Genomic DNA, 15,795 nt, shown 5'->3' with positions numbered 1-15,795 from the left:
TAACTGCCAGTTCACAGAAAACAGAGGAGGGATATATTACACATCTTCACTAAGATGCTGCAATCATGTTTAGAATGTGGGAAATTCTACATGACAGAATCTGATTTCTTCAACAAATAAATGGCATAATCTAAAAAAGGCAAACTTTTATAAATTAAGAGACTTAATATGACATACCAACCAACTGCAAGGTGTGAAACTTGTTAGAATCCTGACTCAAATGTAAAAACAAATTTTTGGTCTTTGATTTTCCTTTTTATTGAGATTCAAAAAAACTGAGGTATATACAAAATGCACAAATCTGTGTACAGTCTGATTTCTGACATGTATATAAACTCATGTAACCATCATCCAGATCAAGATATCAAACATTCTAATTTTTTCCTCCTTCACCCATTTCACCCACCCTCTTCTACCCCACATGACAACCCCTAATCTGTTAAGACATTTTTTTTTGCAATTTTTAAAATTAAGGTATCGCTGATACACAATCTTATGAAGGTTTCACATGAGCAACACTGTGGTTACTACATTCACCCTTATTATCAAGTCCCCGCTACATATCGCATTAGTCACTGTCCATCAGCATACTAAGATGCTATACAGTCACTACTTGTCTTCTCTGTGCCATACTGCCTTCCCCATGACCCCCCTACATTATGTGTGCTAATCGTAGTGCCCCTTAATCCCCTTCTCCCTCCCTTCCTGCCTGCTCCCCGCACCCCCTTTCCCTTTGGTAACTGCTTGTTTCTTCTTGGGATTTGTGAGTCTGCTGCTGTTTTGTTCCTTCAGTTTTCCTTTGTTCTTATACTCCACAAATGAGGGAAATCATTTGGTATTTGTCTTTCTCTGGCTGGCTTATTTCCCTGAGCATAATACCCTCTAGCTCCATCCATGTTGTTGCAAATGGTAGGATTTGTTTTCTTCTTATGGATGAATAATATTCCATTGTGTATATGTACAACATCTTCTTTATCCATTCATCTACTGATGGACACTTAGGTTGCTTCCATGTTCATTCATGAAATAATCAGAAATAATCAGAGAAATTTGAATGTGGACTTTTTTTTTTTGAGAGGCCATCACTCATATTTATTGATCAAATGGTTGTTAACAACAATAAAATTCTGTATAGGGGGGTCAATGCTCAATGCACAATCATTAACCCATCTCGAGCCTAATTCTCATCAGCCTCCAATCTTCTGAAGCATAACGAACAAGTTCTTACATGGTGAACGAATTCTTACATAGTGAATAAGTTCTTACATGGTGAACAGTACAAGGGCATTCATCACAGAAACTTTCGGTTTTGATCACGCATTATGAACTATAAACAATCAGGTCAAATATGAATATTTGTTTGATTTTTATACTTGATTTATATGTGGATCCACATTTCTCACTTATTATTATTTTTATTTTTAATAAAATGCTGAAGTGGTAGGTAGATGCAAGATAAAGGTAGAAAACATAGTTTAGTGTTGTAAGAGAGCAATTGTAGATGATCATGTGTGTGCCTGTAGACTATGTGCTAATCCGAGCTAGACAAGGGCAATAAAACATGAATGTGGACTTTTTTTTTTTAAGGGTAAGTAAAATCATATGACATCTGGAATTTTCTTTAAAATGTTCCAGCATAAAATTAGATGAGTGTTTAAAAACAGATTCACAATGTTGTTGACTTAGTTGATGGGTTCATGGAAGTTCATTATGGTATATGTTTTAGAAATTTCTATAATTAAAAGTTACAAGAAATGAATTACATCTAAAGGTTCCAGAAAATTCCAAAGAGAGTGACATAGCTTAAAATTATCACCAGTTTTGAGTAATTCATTTATTCAATTAATTCAACAAATATTCATTATATTCATACAATGTGTTGGGCACTGTTCTAGTTCCTGGGGATACATTAGTGGAGAAGATAGTTAAAGACTGTTTTCACTGTGTATATACTCAAGTAGACAGAAGACAGAAAATAGGCATTAACACAATGAAGAATCTTCACCTAATGAACATAGAGTTCTGCATCCAAAATTAGAGAATAAACATTTTAATAAAACACAGAACTTTTATAAAATATTACCATGTACTAGATTAAAGACTAAATAAATTTCAAACAGATATATTATAGGCCATGACCCTGCTCTATAGCAAGTTAGAATTTAATTATAAAAAAAACTTTAAAATCTTTGCAAATTTAGAAATGAAGAAACACTACTGAACAACTCAGGGGCCAAAGATTAAAATACTTGAAAACTGAATGACAGTGAAAACACTATTTACTGAAATAAAATATCCAGCAAAAATAGCACTTCAAAGGAAAGCTATTGGTTTAAAATTTTACATTAGCAAAGTAAAAAGAATAAAATATGTGAGCTAAGTACCTATGTCAGGAAGCCAGAAAGAATAGAATAAATCCTAAGACAGTAGAAGGAAAAAGGTAATGATACATGTATCAGCTGTCGTTTGGTTTACTGTCCTTTCCTATCTTTTGACTTCTTATTTTTCCTGGGTCCTATGCTTTAGGCAGAGTGCTTGTCAATAGCAGACAGTTGTACTTGAAAAAATCTGACCATCTGTCCTTTTAACTGTCAAGTTTAGTCCATCAACCTTAGTAATTAATAAATTTAGACTGGATTATAACATCTTTTTTATTTCTAGTTAGTGTTCTTCATGATTCATTCTCATTTCCTCTTTCTGGAGTTTTGGTTTGTTTTTCCCTTACTCCATTTCTTCTCTCTCCTTCTTTGGAGTTTCCATATTCTATTTCTATTTTCTTAGTAATTACGCTTAAAATTTTGCCACATATTTTACTTAAAATTAAAATGTTAAGTGAGTTTAAACGATAGGCTTGTCATCCTCCCAAACACCTTTCAAAGATGTTCAAACCTTCAGTTCCAACTCTCTCCTTTGGACTTAACATAATAATGTCCAATATTTCTAGTACATATGTATGTATATACACACACACAATGGTTTTAGTCCACAAAAGACACTAAATTATTTCACAGAGACAGTGACTCTGTTCAAGGTACATATTTTTCATTTGTTTAATATTCTTTGTTGCATTTCAGGGTACTAAGTCTGGGATCATTTTCCCTTTACTTAAGGTACATTCTTTAGAATTCCTTTAAAGGAGGATTTCTCAAACTCAGCACTATAAAATTTTGGAACAAGTAATTATTCATCGTGGGAGACTGTCCAGTGTACTGAAGGATGCTGGCTGGCTTCTAGTCACAGATGCCAGTAGCATCTGCAGTAGTGACAAAAATGTTTTCAAACATTTCCAAATATCCCCCAGGAGGCAAAACTGTCCCTAGTTTAAACTAGTTTAGAGCAAGTCTCACAGTGGCTTTTGTATACAACCTACAATTGTCTGTTTTCATCCTATTCCTGATTCTCTTACTAAGCACAATTCTAGGATAATAAAATTTTTGCAAATACTTTAAGACAATGCTTTGTTTTACTGTTGAGAATTGTCATTCTGTTATTCCTTTGATGATCTGTCCTGTCTCTCTGGCTGCCTTCAAGATCTAAAGTGTCCTGCAGTTTCATTAAGATATGTCTAGATGTAGTACACCCTTCACCTGTTTCTAACCTATAATTTCTATACTGCTTAACCTCACTTTTCATATCAATTATGTATTTTAATATTATTCAAAATTCATTTGTTTTCCTTCTAAACAGTCATTCCCAAGTATGCTCATCTTCTTAAATATATCCTTTATTGATTTGGAGTGATGTAGTTTTGTATCCCAGACTCAGGACTTCATTTTATCCTAGAACTGTGCTTAGGAATAGACTCAGGAATAAGATCAAAACAGGAATAAGATCAAAATACAGTTTAAGTCCCAGGTTCAGCACACTACTTACCTGATGATCAAAAGCCTTACAATGTTGTTGCTATAAAAATCTAGCTTCAAAACAGTCTTGTTCTATCCCACCACCTGCTGCTCCACGCCAGGTCCTAACAACTCTGGCTCCCCCTGCTGTAGCCCTGTTGCCTCTACATTTGGATCTAGTCTGAAGTTTAAACGTGTATCTAAGGTCATGGATGTTTCTGGCCTGACTTAAATTATTAGCTTGCTTTCTTAGTTTTTGGGAGATGAAAGATGTTCCCGAAACTTCACCTACATTTATGATGTCAAGGATGCCTCCAGGATTGCCTTACTTAGGGTCTACTTATGGTGGTTTAGAATGGGAGGGTCCCACAGAGCTTTGGGTCAATCATAAAAGGTCAAGCCAAAGAATAAAGCTTTCATTACGAGTGGTTAATGGAAAGGTTAAACTGAAAGGCATGGATGAATTCTTGGTCTGAATATTTTGGTGGGAAATCATGCTGCTTCAGAAGTCCCAAATGGAATGGAAGTTCTAGAGTTTCTGAATAGCAACTAATTTTTACTCTGCAGGAATGGAGAACCAAATCCGTATCCTAGGGCTGTTTTACAATTGTCCAGAATCCTAAAACACTCTTTTGGAGGACACCTACTGAGACTGGGCTCAGTAATGCTTTGAATTAAACAGCACTAGATCACTATGTTTCTTTTTTCTCATTTTTACTAACCAAATAATGGGAAAGTTACAGGTGTTTCATTGAATGATTCAAATGAAAACTGATTCTACAGATGATTTCAGATTTCCATTTTTTTATGGCACACAATTTTTTTTTGATAAATAGAAAAATGTTATACCAAAGGTCTTGTTCTTTATAAAAACTTTATCGTTATGGTGCTTTTATATCTATACTGTTGCTTTTGTCAATTACCATTTACAGTATAATTTGGGACCAAGATAAATCTCAGATTCCTCGCTTAACCTCTTGTTCTTCTCAAATGGCCTTGCTAATCTGAGCTGGATGGAAAAAGAACAGTAAATGTGCTTAATTTCCCTTGGCACAGGTTTAGGTCTGAACTATGTGGCTGTGTGAAAAAACTTGTCTCAAATGCTCTAAATTATGTTTTTGATTTTATAGTTTGTGTGTATCAGTAGCCAAGTAAGAGGCACAGGTTATGATTGGTTGCTGTATCTCTGAAGTCTATTGCTGATTAATCTTTTTCTTTACAATTTGTTGAAGAAATCATGTCATGTGTTCAGTAGAGTTCTTGATAGTCTGGATTTTGATGATGGTATCCATATGATGTAACATACTGTTTTGTGTTTTGTCATTTCCTATTAACTAGTAAGTGGGTCTAGAGGCCTAACAGCATTGTTTTTGGAGGGAAGGGAAGAAAACTGCTATACAGTAGTATTTTGATCTTCTCTCAGGAAGTACATGTCACCTGGTTGTCTTTCTTTTTGAGATATTAGCAACTGTTAATGATTAATACCTAGATCCATTCATTTATAAGGGGTTACAAAATGCCAGTATACTTTATCTTCCTCAATTTACTTGCTGAAGTACTTTTATAAAGAGACATTTGCTCTAATATACTATTTGGTTACTGTTGGCATAGTTAAAGGAAAGATAAATACTTCATTCTTTCCCTTTATTGATAAATTCTTAGAATAATGAGTTAATGAACTCATGAATTTAAATATTGGATATGTGTTAAAGCAAGTGCTTCTTCTGCTTCTATTAATAAAGGTGATTATATGATGTTTCTTCTTTAATCTGTTAATATACTGAATTATATAAATTGATTTTTAATAATAAACCAATCATGTATTTCCAAAAGAAACCCAACCTGGTCACAGGGTAATTAAAAACAATATATTGCTTGATTCAGATTGCAAATATTTCATTTAGGATATTTCTCTCTCTATTTGTAAGTAAAACTGGCCTATTCTTTCTGTCTTTGTTAAGTTTTAGTATCGAGGTTATGTAAGCCTCCAAAAGTTGGGGGGTGTTTACTTGTTTTGTTATTCCTTGAGAGAAGCTGTAGAAGAGTACAATTATTTTTCCTTAAATCTCTGATAAAAATAGTCATAAAAATGTCAGGGCCCACTGCTCATTTGCTTGCTTGCTTTCTAAGATGTTTTAAATTGAAAATTATACACACACAAAGTTCATAAATCCTATGTGTACAGCTTGATTCTTTATCACAGCAGGAGTTTCACCCTTCCATACATCTTAGCCTGACCCTGAGGTTTGCAAGAGATCTGATGAGTCAGTGGGAACAGCAGACACATTAAAGTAATTGCACCCTGTTGACAGAAAAAAACATTTAGAAGGCCTGAAAAATGCTACTATAAAATTCCAATCAGCAAGCAAGGCAACTGAAGCAGTTTCTCACTTAAGCCAAATTATCCTGAACAAGATTTTTATAGAGAGCTGGCAAGATTTAAATTCAAGCTACCAATGCCCGTTCTGAGGAATTATTATAAGATGGTTAGAAAATATAAGAAAAAAGTCATCTTTCAGTCTTTTACAAACTCAAGTTTTATTTTTTTAAATAAACCAGCCTTCTGTGGATTTTGAGGCAGCTGTTAAAACAAAGATACTTAGGACAGGAGACAGAACATGGTAGGAAGAGCAGAAGAAAAAAGAATATAATCTGACTTAATGAACCTAGGGGAAAGAACCCCAGGTATTTAAGATGAACTTACCTGAGAATCTAGCTAGAAGACTCTGGATAAATTCCCAAGTTTGCTTAAAATTGAATGCTAGAGTAGGTTGCCAATTGAGACTAATGTGTGGAGTGGTCTCTTTGCAGATACTACTAGGGTTTTTAGCTAATATGGACTAAGAGAACTCTTTTTCACAATCACATACTATTTCTTTTTGCCTACAGTTTGTCAACTACCTACAAGTGCCTAGTTGGAAATAAAATCCAGCTTAGGACACTAGTATGGTATGCGTACCATCTCTATCTGTCCACTTCTTTTGGTAAGTTCTTCCCTACTTCTATTACACATAAGGTCCTGGTCAGATGAACTACTCTCAAACTTCTCTACCTGTCTGGCATGTATCACAGATGGATGTAACTTAATAATCTAGTGGGGGAATGTACTTTTCATTGTCTTCCAAAATCTTTTGATGAAATTTTAACCATTCCTGGTCCAAATATGAAATTTTTATATATAGAAGACTGATTTTGAACAGTTTGAACAAACTACCCAACAAAAAAAAATTTTTTAAAGAGAAGAGTAACAGTCCTAGTACTACAAGGCTAGGACCCTGGTGATCTGATTTCTAGCTATGTGTTTATGTCAAAGCATTTACTTAACAAATATGTATTGAGTACCTAGGGTGTCAGCTACCATTCCAGCACATAAACTCTAAAAAGAGTGAGAATTAAGACCACAAACTTATGTTCTTAATATAGAAAGAGCAGAAAAGGAGCACCCCATCTTTTCAACTAATATACTCTGAACCTATAATAAACAAGTCAAGTAGTTTCCCTACTTTGGACCTTTTGATATTTTCCATAGCTGCTTTGTACATATTCAAACGGCTAAAAATTCAGCAATGTACAAAACAAAATAAGCCTCAAATCAAAACACACACATACACAATGGCTGTAAACATATTTGAAAGTCCTTAAACTCACCCATAATTAAAGAAATACAAATAAGAACTAGAGATGTCATTTTTACCTATTAGGTAAAGAAAAAATTTCAAGATCGATAATATCTATTTTAGATGATAGAGAAAGAAGTTATGCCTCCATACTCCTTACAGGTAGGAGTTAAAGTTGATATATCTTTTTGAAAATGTACATACCCTTTGACCGAGAAATTCCACTGTTAGAAATCTATCCTACAAATACACTGGCAAAGAGAATATAAGGAAGTATGTACCAGATGTTAACTGCAACATAGTCTGTAACAGCAAAAGACCTGGGAAATACCTTACAAATGGTTATGAATTGGAAATTAGCTGAGTAAAATTATAGTATAGGAATTCAACTTAATACTATTTTCTACCACTAAACAAATTGTGAGGTAGAGCTTTATGTGTTGATATGAGATGACCAATATAAAATCTTAAGTAAAAAACAGAAAGTCAAAGAACTGTCTGTATAGTATGATTCCACTGACAGAAAAAGGAAAAAAGATAGTCATATATAATATGAAGATTTGTAATTAAAAATCTCTAGAAGTATTCCTAAGAGTGTCAATAACAAGAATCTTAGAGGTGAGGTAGTAGAGAAGAGATACTTTAAAGGACTTGCACTTTCTTTACATATACTTTTTCTGTTGTCTGAATTCCTCAACAGAGTATGTTTTATTTTTATATTTAAAAATTTTACCAGTTCTGAGATGTGAAATTTTTGTCAAATTACAAGCTTTCTGAGATTTAAGTAAATGATACCTAGAAGAAATCAATTCATTTCCATAACTTATTTCACAGATAAGGAACTACAACATTAATTTCAATGGCTCACTTAAGGTCATGCCATTTATTAAGCTCTTTCTGTAATTAAAATGAAGGTGAGCAAAACACCAAGAAACATAGTAAAAGTGGCAAAGTAGCAGCAAAGCCCAATACAATCACAGAGTACTGTAATATCTTCTTTTCAAAATAATGTTGGAAAAAAGAAGTTTGAATTCTTAGATTTTTAAACTGTAGATCATGTAAAACTATTATTTTTATTAAGGTATCATTGATATACAATCTTATAAAGGTTTCACAAGAAAAACAATGTAGTTACTACATTCACCCTTATTCGAGTCCCCTCCAATACCCCATTGCAGTCACTGTCCATCAGTGTAGTAAAATGCCACAGAGTCCCTACTTGCCTTTGTGCTACACTGTCTTCCCTATGAGCCCCCCACACCATGTGCACTAATCATGATACTCCTCAATCCCCTTCTCCTTCCCTCCCTACCCACCCTCCTTTACCCCTCATCTTTTGTAACCACTAGTCCCTTCTTGGAGTCCATGAGTCTGCTGCTATGTAAAATTATTTTTAAAGTAAAAAAATTGAGTCTTAGCAATCAATTGTACAGGTAGTTTCCCAAAACTTACCAAGTTGGGAATAGAAACAGCAGGAAAAAAAGGTGATGAGTGAAATACAGAAAAGAAGGGGATAGACAATAGAATTAGAGAAGGGAGTAATGTCGGTTAGTATAAGCAGGAAAAGGGTGACTTACGAGAAAGTCAATCCCCACAGTAATACTATACCTAACAGATGGCTGTGTTCCCCTGTGATGGAGTTCTGACTTGGGTCTGAAAAACAAACAATTGAAAAGAAAAGAAAAAAATGAATGACTAAAACAAATAATTTCTTAAAAATCAGCAACAAAAGTCAACCAAGAAAATAAGCAAAAAAAAATGTAGTGCTCAATGAACAGATAAGAAAAACAGAATGAACTGTTATAAAAAATGATCACTCAGCTTCCTTCAAAAGTTAAACAATAGAACTACCATGTGAACCAGCAATTCCACTCCTTGGTATATATATACCCAGAACAAATGAAAATAGGGACTCAGGTACTTGTAACAATATTTACAGCAGCATTATTCACAATAGTTAAAAGGTGGAAACAACCCAAGTGTCCTTCAAAAGATGAATGAATAAACAAAAATGTAGTAAATCCATACAAAAGGACATTATTCAGCCATTAAATGAGTGAAGTTCTGATGCAATCTACAACATGGATGAACCTTGAAAACATTATGCTAAGGGAAACAAGTCAGAAGCAAAAGGACAAGTATTGCATGATTCTGTTTATATGAAATAACTAAAAAAGGCAAATTTATAGAGACAGAAAGAGAATTAGACGTTACCAAAAGCTTGGGTTGGCGGGTAAAAGTTAGGGACTGGGATTTTGTTGCTTAATGAATAGAGTCTCTATTTGGGATAATGAGAAATTTTGGAAATAGTGGTAATGGTTGCATAACATTGTGAATACAATTAATGGTTAAAATAGTAAGTTCTGTGTTAGATATATTTTACTACAATAAAAGTTAGTTAAAAAATAGTCACACAGATTTGACCAAACAATAGTAATTCCATCAAGTGGAAGGATGATTCAGGGTCTATAACATGAATTATATTTTCTCTTTAATGACAAAGGAACATATGGTCACGGCAGCTCAAAGTCAAGAATAAGCATGTTTTACTACTAGCAGAAATGTCCTGATTTGCCTTTAAAGCAACTTAGCTGGTTTTTATAAGTACTTCTCCAGCAATCTATAATAAAATTAGTGACAATAAGCCAAGTTCCTAATGCAAGAGATATTGATCATCACCATTTAACAACCAACCACTTGCTTATTTTAAAAGCTTGAAAAGCATTAAGGACTAAATATGGAAAACACTCTGAGCTTCCTTCCCTCAAAGATAAAGTTGCCTGAGATACCAGGGATTACATCTGGCTTTCTTGAATGTGCCTGGGGAATAAAAATAATTTTATTGTATGGGGTCTATGAGCAATGGGAAAATAAGTCAACATGTTGACTTCCACTGACCTAATTCAAGTTTAGCATTTTCTCCAAATACAATGTAAGTGACAAATTACATAAAAGTACTTGTAATTTTTTAACAATATCTGGTATTTCATATCATAATTGTATATATCTCTTTTAAATTCAATATGACTTTGAAATTATGGTAATTACTAGAATGACTGCTAGATCTTACTCAATGCATTGATAAAACACTTAACATTATTAGGTCACAAATTCAGTATTTTGATAACTGTATTTTAATATAATAGGGTTCTTTTTAGTCTTATATATATCTATGTGTGTGTATTATTTGACACATTTAAAAACATTCTTCTGAGAAGGAATTTATATGGTTCAAATTGCCTAAGATATTCAAGTTGCAAAAGAAACCTTAAGAATTACTGCTTTCAACAAAATTCAAAAAATAATTTCCATGGTGTTTATAAATGTTTTCATATGATTTAATTAAACCTAATACTTTAAGCATCCCAGATAGGAAGAACCAATGAGAATGCTTAAATTGTTTTCTGACGTATATACTAGAATATATTCTACACTCTAATCGAGGAAGGTAGAAATCTGATTCCTACAACTGAAGTTTCAAATATTATGTGAACATTTAAAGATACATTTTCAAATTTTCTTTCTTAATTTTGTTTTGAAAAAGAGAAATCCTTTTCAATTTCTATTCTACAATATCTTATTTTCTATTTTAACATATTTTCCTCAATATACTAGCAAGTGAATTCCCAGTAATTCTTACTGAAGTATCATTAATATACAATCTTATATCAGTTTCAAATATACTAAACAGTGTTTCAACAGTTACCATATTATTAAATCTTCACCCCAACTAGTGCAGTTACTATCTGTCAACATAGAAAGATGTTACAGAGTCACTGGCTATATTCTCCATTCTGTACTACTATCCCCATGACCAACTTATATTATGATTGAGAATTTTTGTGCCCCTTTATCCCCATCACTGTTCCCATTCACCATCCCATCCCCACACCCATGGTAGCCACTAGTCAATTCTCAGCATCTATGAGTCTACTGCTGTTTATTCATTCTGTTTTGCTTCATTTTTTAATTCTTCAAATAAGTGAAATCATATGGTATTTGCCTTTCTCTATCTGGCCTATTTCACTGAGCACAATACCCTCTAGACCCATCCATGTTGTCACAAATGGCAGGATTTCTTTTCTTTTTATGGCTGAATAATATTCCACTGTGTATATGTACGACCATCTTCTTTATCCATTCATCTTTTGATGGACACTTAGGTTGCTTCCATACCTTGGTTATGTAAATAATATGTGATAAACATAGGGGTGCTTATGTGTTTTTGGATCAGGGATTTTGTTTTCTTATGGTAAATTCCTATCAGTGGAACTACTACTAGGTTGAATGGAATCTCTGTTTTTAGCTTTTTTGTGGAAACCCCATATTACTTTCTTTCCACAACAGCTGCACCAATTTACATTCCCCTGAACGGTGTAGACGGGTTCCTATTTCTCCACATCCTCATCAATATTTGTTATTTCTCGTCTTTTGGATAGTGCCTATCCGAACTGGTGTGATGTGATGATTAGTGATGTGAATTATCTTTTCAAATGCCTGTTGGCTATCTGTATTTCTTCTTTGGAGAAATGTCTGTTGAGGTCCTCCACCCATTTTTTTAATCAGGTTGTTCATTTTTTTGGTGTTGAGGCATATGAGTTCTTTATATATTTTGGATGTTAGTCCTTTATTGGACAAATCATTAATAAATATATTCTTACATACTGTAGGGTGCCTTTTTGTTCTGCTGATGGTGTCCTTTGCTGTACAGAAGCTTTTTAATTTGATGTAGTCCCACTTGTTTATTTTTGCTTTTGTTTTTCCCTTGCCTGAGAAGATACGTCCAGGAAAAAACTGCCCATACTAATGTTCAAGAGACTTTTGCCTACGTTTTCTTCTAAGAGTTTTATGGTTTCATGTCTTACATTCAGGTCTTTGATCAATTTCGAGTTTACTTTTGTGCATGGAATAGACAGCTATCCCATTTCATTCTCTTGCATGTAGCTGTCCAGTTTTCCCAATACCAGTTATTGAAGAGGCTGCCTTTTCCCCATTGTATATTTATGGCTCCTTTATTGTATACTACTTGACCATATATGTGAGTTTATATCTGGGTTCTCTATTCTATTCCACTGATCTATGGGTCTGTTCTTGTACTGGTACTGCACTGTTTTTGATTACTGTAGCTTTGTAGTATAGCTTGATGTCAGGGAATGTAATACCCCCAGCTTTGTTTTTCCTCAGGACTGCTTTGGCTATTCAGGGTCTTTTGTGGTTCCATATGAATTTTAGAACTATTCTTGTTCACTGAAGAATGCTGCTAGCATATTGATAGGGATTGCATTCAATCTGTGAATTACTTTGGGCAAGATGGCCATTTTGACAATATTATTCCTTCGTATCCATGAACATGAGATAGATTTCTGTTTATTGGTGTCTTCTTTAATTTCTCTCATGAGTGTCTTGTAGTTTTCAGAGTATAGGTCTTTCATATCCTTGGTTAGGTTTATTCACCTCCAAGGTTAGATATTTTATTCTTTTTGATGCAATTGTAAATGGAATTGTTTTCCTGGTTTCTCTTTATGCTAGTTCATTGTTAGTATATAGGAATGCAACAGATTTCTGTCTAATAATGTGAATTACCATTTTTAAATTTAAATGCATCTTAACTTGCTACCTAAATAAAGAATATGGGCTGTTCTCATGCATAAGATAAAGCAGAAATAATAGTTCTATAGTACTATTAGGACTATATTAGAGCTCTCTCTTTCTCTCTCATGTAGGGGAAAAACTAGGTCCTATCATTATAGAGAAACAGACCTGTTTGTAAGCATGGAAAGAAGAGTAGAGAAAGAAGCATAGAAGTTTAGAACATGAAGAATTTTGGTCATCATCTAGATCTACTCTAGTGATTCTAAAGGAAAAGTTGGAGAGTTGTTATCAGCCTTGCCCATTTTTCTCCCTGAAACCATCTAACAACCCTTCTCAGGATTCTGATTCCCAGATATATCTGGGAATATGATGCCAGTATCTCAGGTTTGATAGAACAGAACACAGTTGGGAATCCTGGAGCTTAATATTTATAGTTGAGAAGTTAAATGCTTGGGTTAGTGAATAGCCAAAGACACATCATGCTACTGACAAAAGAGAAAGGTTAGAGAGAGAGTCATGATGTTTTGAGAACCTATGCTCATGCTTTTCAATATTCTGTAATTGCAAACTTTATTGCTCTAAAACAAAGTACAATAGCCTAAAGCAAGTTATCTAGAATTGCCAAGGTCTGTAGCTATGAATAAAAATAGAAAAACATCTCAGATAACTCAGGCTGAATAGGTATGATTTTAGAAGGGGGGAATATAAATGACTTGTTTTTTGGAAATAGAATTACCTCCTTTTACACTGTGTAATATACTTTGTTGCCTTCTGACTAGTGCACACGTTATGTATATTGTCTAGTCAAGCCAGGACTTTTCCTTTAAACACCCTCCTATACTTCAGATAAGTAGAAATATCTTTTGTGTAGTTCCCTACAAGTTCAACTTAGATTTTTGATTTTTATTTATTATAATTAAAAGAATACAGGGCAATCTCTACTTGATACTTATTTGGTAATCTGAAGACTAACCTCCAAGAACCTGTAAATGTGTCAAGGGAATCTAAGCTAAATCTTGAAGAATGGCTTGTTCATCAAAAAGCAGAATGGGTGAGAGAAAATGGAGAAGGGGAAGCACTAGAGTCAGAGGGACTACAAATAGGACACAGCTAAGGGAGAAGTTCTGGAGATATAGAAATTATTATATTAATAACATATGTATATATAACACATACTAGTCTATAACATCATACATGTAAGTAAATTGTATCTTACATACACTATGTACCCAATGAACAGGAAAGGAGATGATACTGACAAAGTAGTTAAGCAGCAGAACCAGTCAGCATGTTTCCAACTTTTATTTTTCCCCTTCCCTCATAAACCAAATCTAGCCAATTGTGGCTTCCATACCAATCTCTTCTTTTCTGCAGAACTGCCATTTAGAGTCTCATCCCTTCCAGCTTGGACCATTAAAATTAGTTCAATTATTCTCCCTGACACCAATTCTCCATCTTCAAACAGTCCTGCATTTTCCTGCAGATTAATAATCCTGAAATTCTGCCTCTATCAATGGCTACCTCATTGCTTAAAAAACAAAACCCTTTCAAAGGTTTGCTAGACAGGGTGCTGGGAGTCCCCAAACTCCTCCCCACTCCCAGTTTATTTATATATAGCCTGACTCATGTGGGGGACGGATCTAAGTCCCTCCCAGGAAACAGAAGGTCTCTACTTTGCAGGTTCCTTCTCCATTCCTACTGTGAATTCTCAAGGTGGATGTGGGCTTGGTAGCAGAGGTTAATGGCTTTAAAACCTATAAACAGATCCTGGTTTACTTGTTTGGACCCTTTGGGTAAAATGAATTCCAAAACCCTCACCCTGGCTTTCAGGTCCCTTTATAATCTAGCACTAGCTCACTGCTCTCTAAGTTTCTGATTTACTGTTCTTACTGATGAACCCTCTCTTTCACACTCTCTGGAATGCCTTATGAGCCTTGATTCTAGACCCATAAATCTTTGCTTATATCAATTTTTCATTGATTGGAAATTTCCTCCTCTTTCTTCTCCACTTACCTGACTTCTATACAGCCTTCAAAGGCCCAACTCAAGTGCTTCTTCCTTCTTCAGGCCTATCCTGAGCTTAATTTTCCAATGGGTGTATTAATCTTCCCCCTGAACTGTTGGCTATATGCTTGCTGCATTGTAATATTTTTTAATTAATCAACCTATTAATTCAATATAAATTTACTAAACACCTATAAGTGTCAGACTAAATGCTGGGCACTGGGGCATATTCAAAGATAAGTAAAACTCAGTAGCTAACATTAAGGGGCTTATAGCACATATGAATAAGACAAGTAAATACATGAGGGTGATTAAAGTACTATATTAGAGGTAATGATAGAGATGTAGGAGTGTGTACATTATACTACACACTGGGGAATGTAATAAAGAAGCCATTAAGAAAGAAGTGACATTTGAGCTTAATCTTGAAGGAAGAGTTTGCTTGGTAATTGGAGGAAAGAATATCCCAGGAAGATGAAACAAATGTGTGGAAACAATAGAGACATTTGAGAACATTTGTTGTATCTCATGTGTAGTATGTATGAGAGTGACTGACAGGTGAAGTTGGGATGTTCTAGATCATGAAGTTACATGTATGACCTGCTAAGCAGTGCAGACATTATTCTGTTGGCAATTGGGAAAATATTACAGGGTTTTAAATGGGGGAGTAAAAGGATGAGATTCCTCTGGCAGTTACTGTAATGACAAGACAGTAGGAGGCTAGACAAGAAGTGACAATG

General features: G+C 34.3%; 1 protein-coding gene across 9 annotated transcripts in view; it reads right to left on the bottom strand.

The window, feature by feature from the left end:
• Nucleotides 1–15,795, bottom strand: part of SLC12A6 (solute carrier family 12 member 6) — a 76,210-nt gene that overhangs the window by 27,544 nt on the left and 32,871 nt on the right. For 7 of the 9 annotated variants that reach the window (XM_037015822.2, XM_037015824.2, XM_073211570.1 and 4 more), the window contains exon 2: nucleotides 9,068–9,112. The exons of the other annotated variants lie outside the window; for them this stretch is intronic. In XM_037015822.2, the coding sequence (XP_036871717.1) occupies nucleotides 9,068–9,112 (45 nt within the window). The remainder of the gene's footprint in view (nucleotides 1–9,067; nucleotides 9,113–15,795) is intronic. 9 annotated transcript variants of the gene reach the window in all.

Source organism: Manis javanica, chromosome 8 (assembly GCF_040802235.1).
Source record: "Manis javanica isolate MJ-LG chromosome 8, MJ_LKY, whole genome shotgun sequence".
In the NCBI taxonomy this organism is placed as follows: domain Eukaryota; kingdom Metazoa; phylum Chordata; class Mammalia; order Pholidota; family Manidae; genus Manis; species Manis javanica.
The sequence above is the reverse complement of the archived record's forward strand: the minus strand, read 5'-3'. Positions and strand labels throughout refer to the sequence as shown.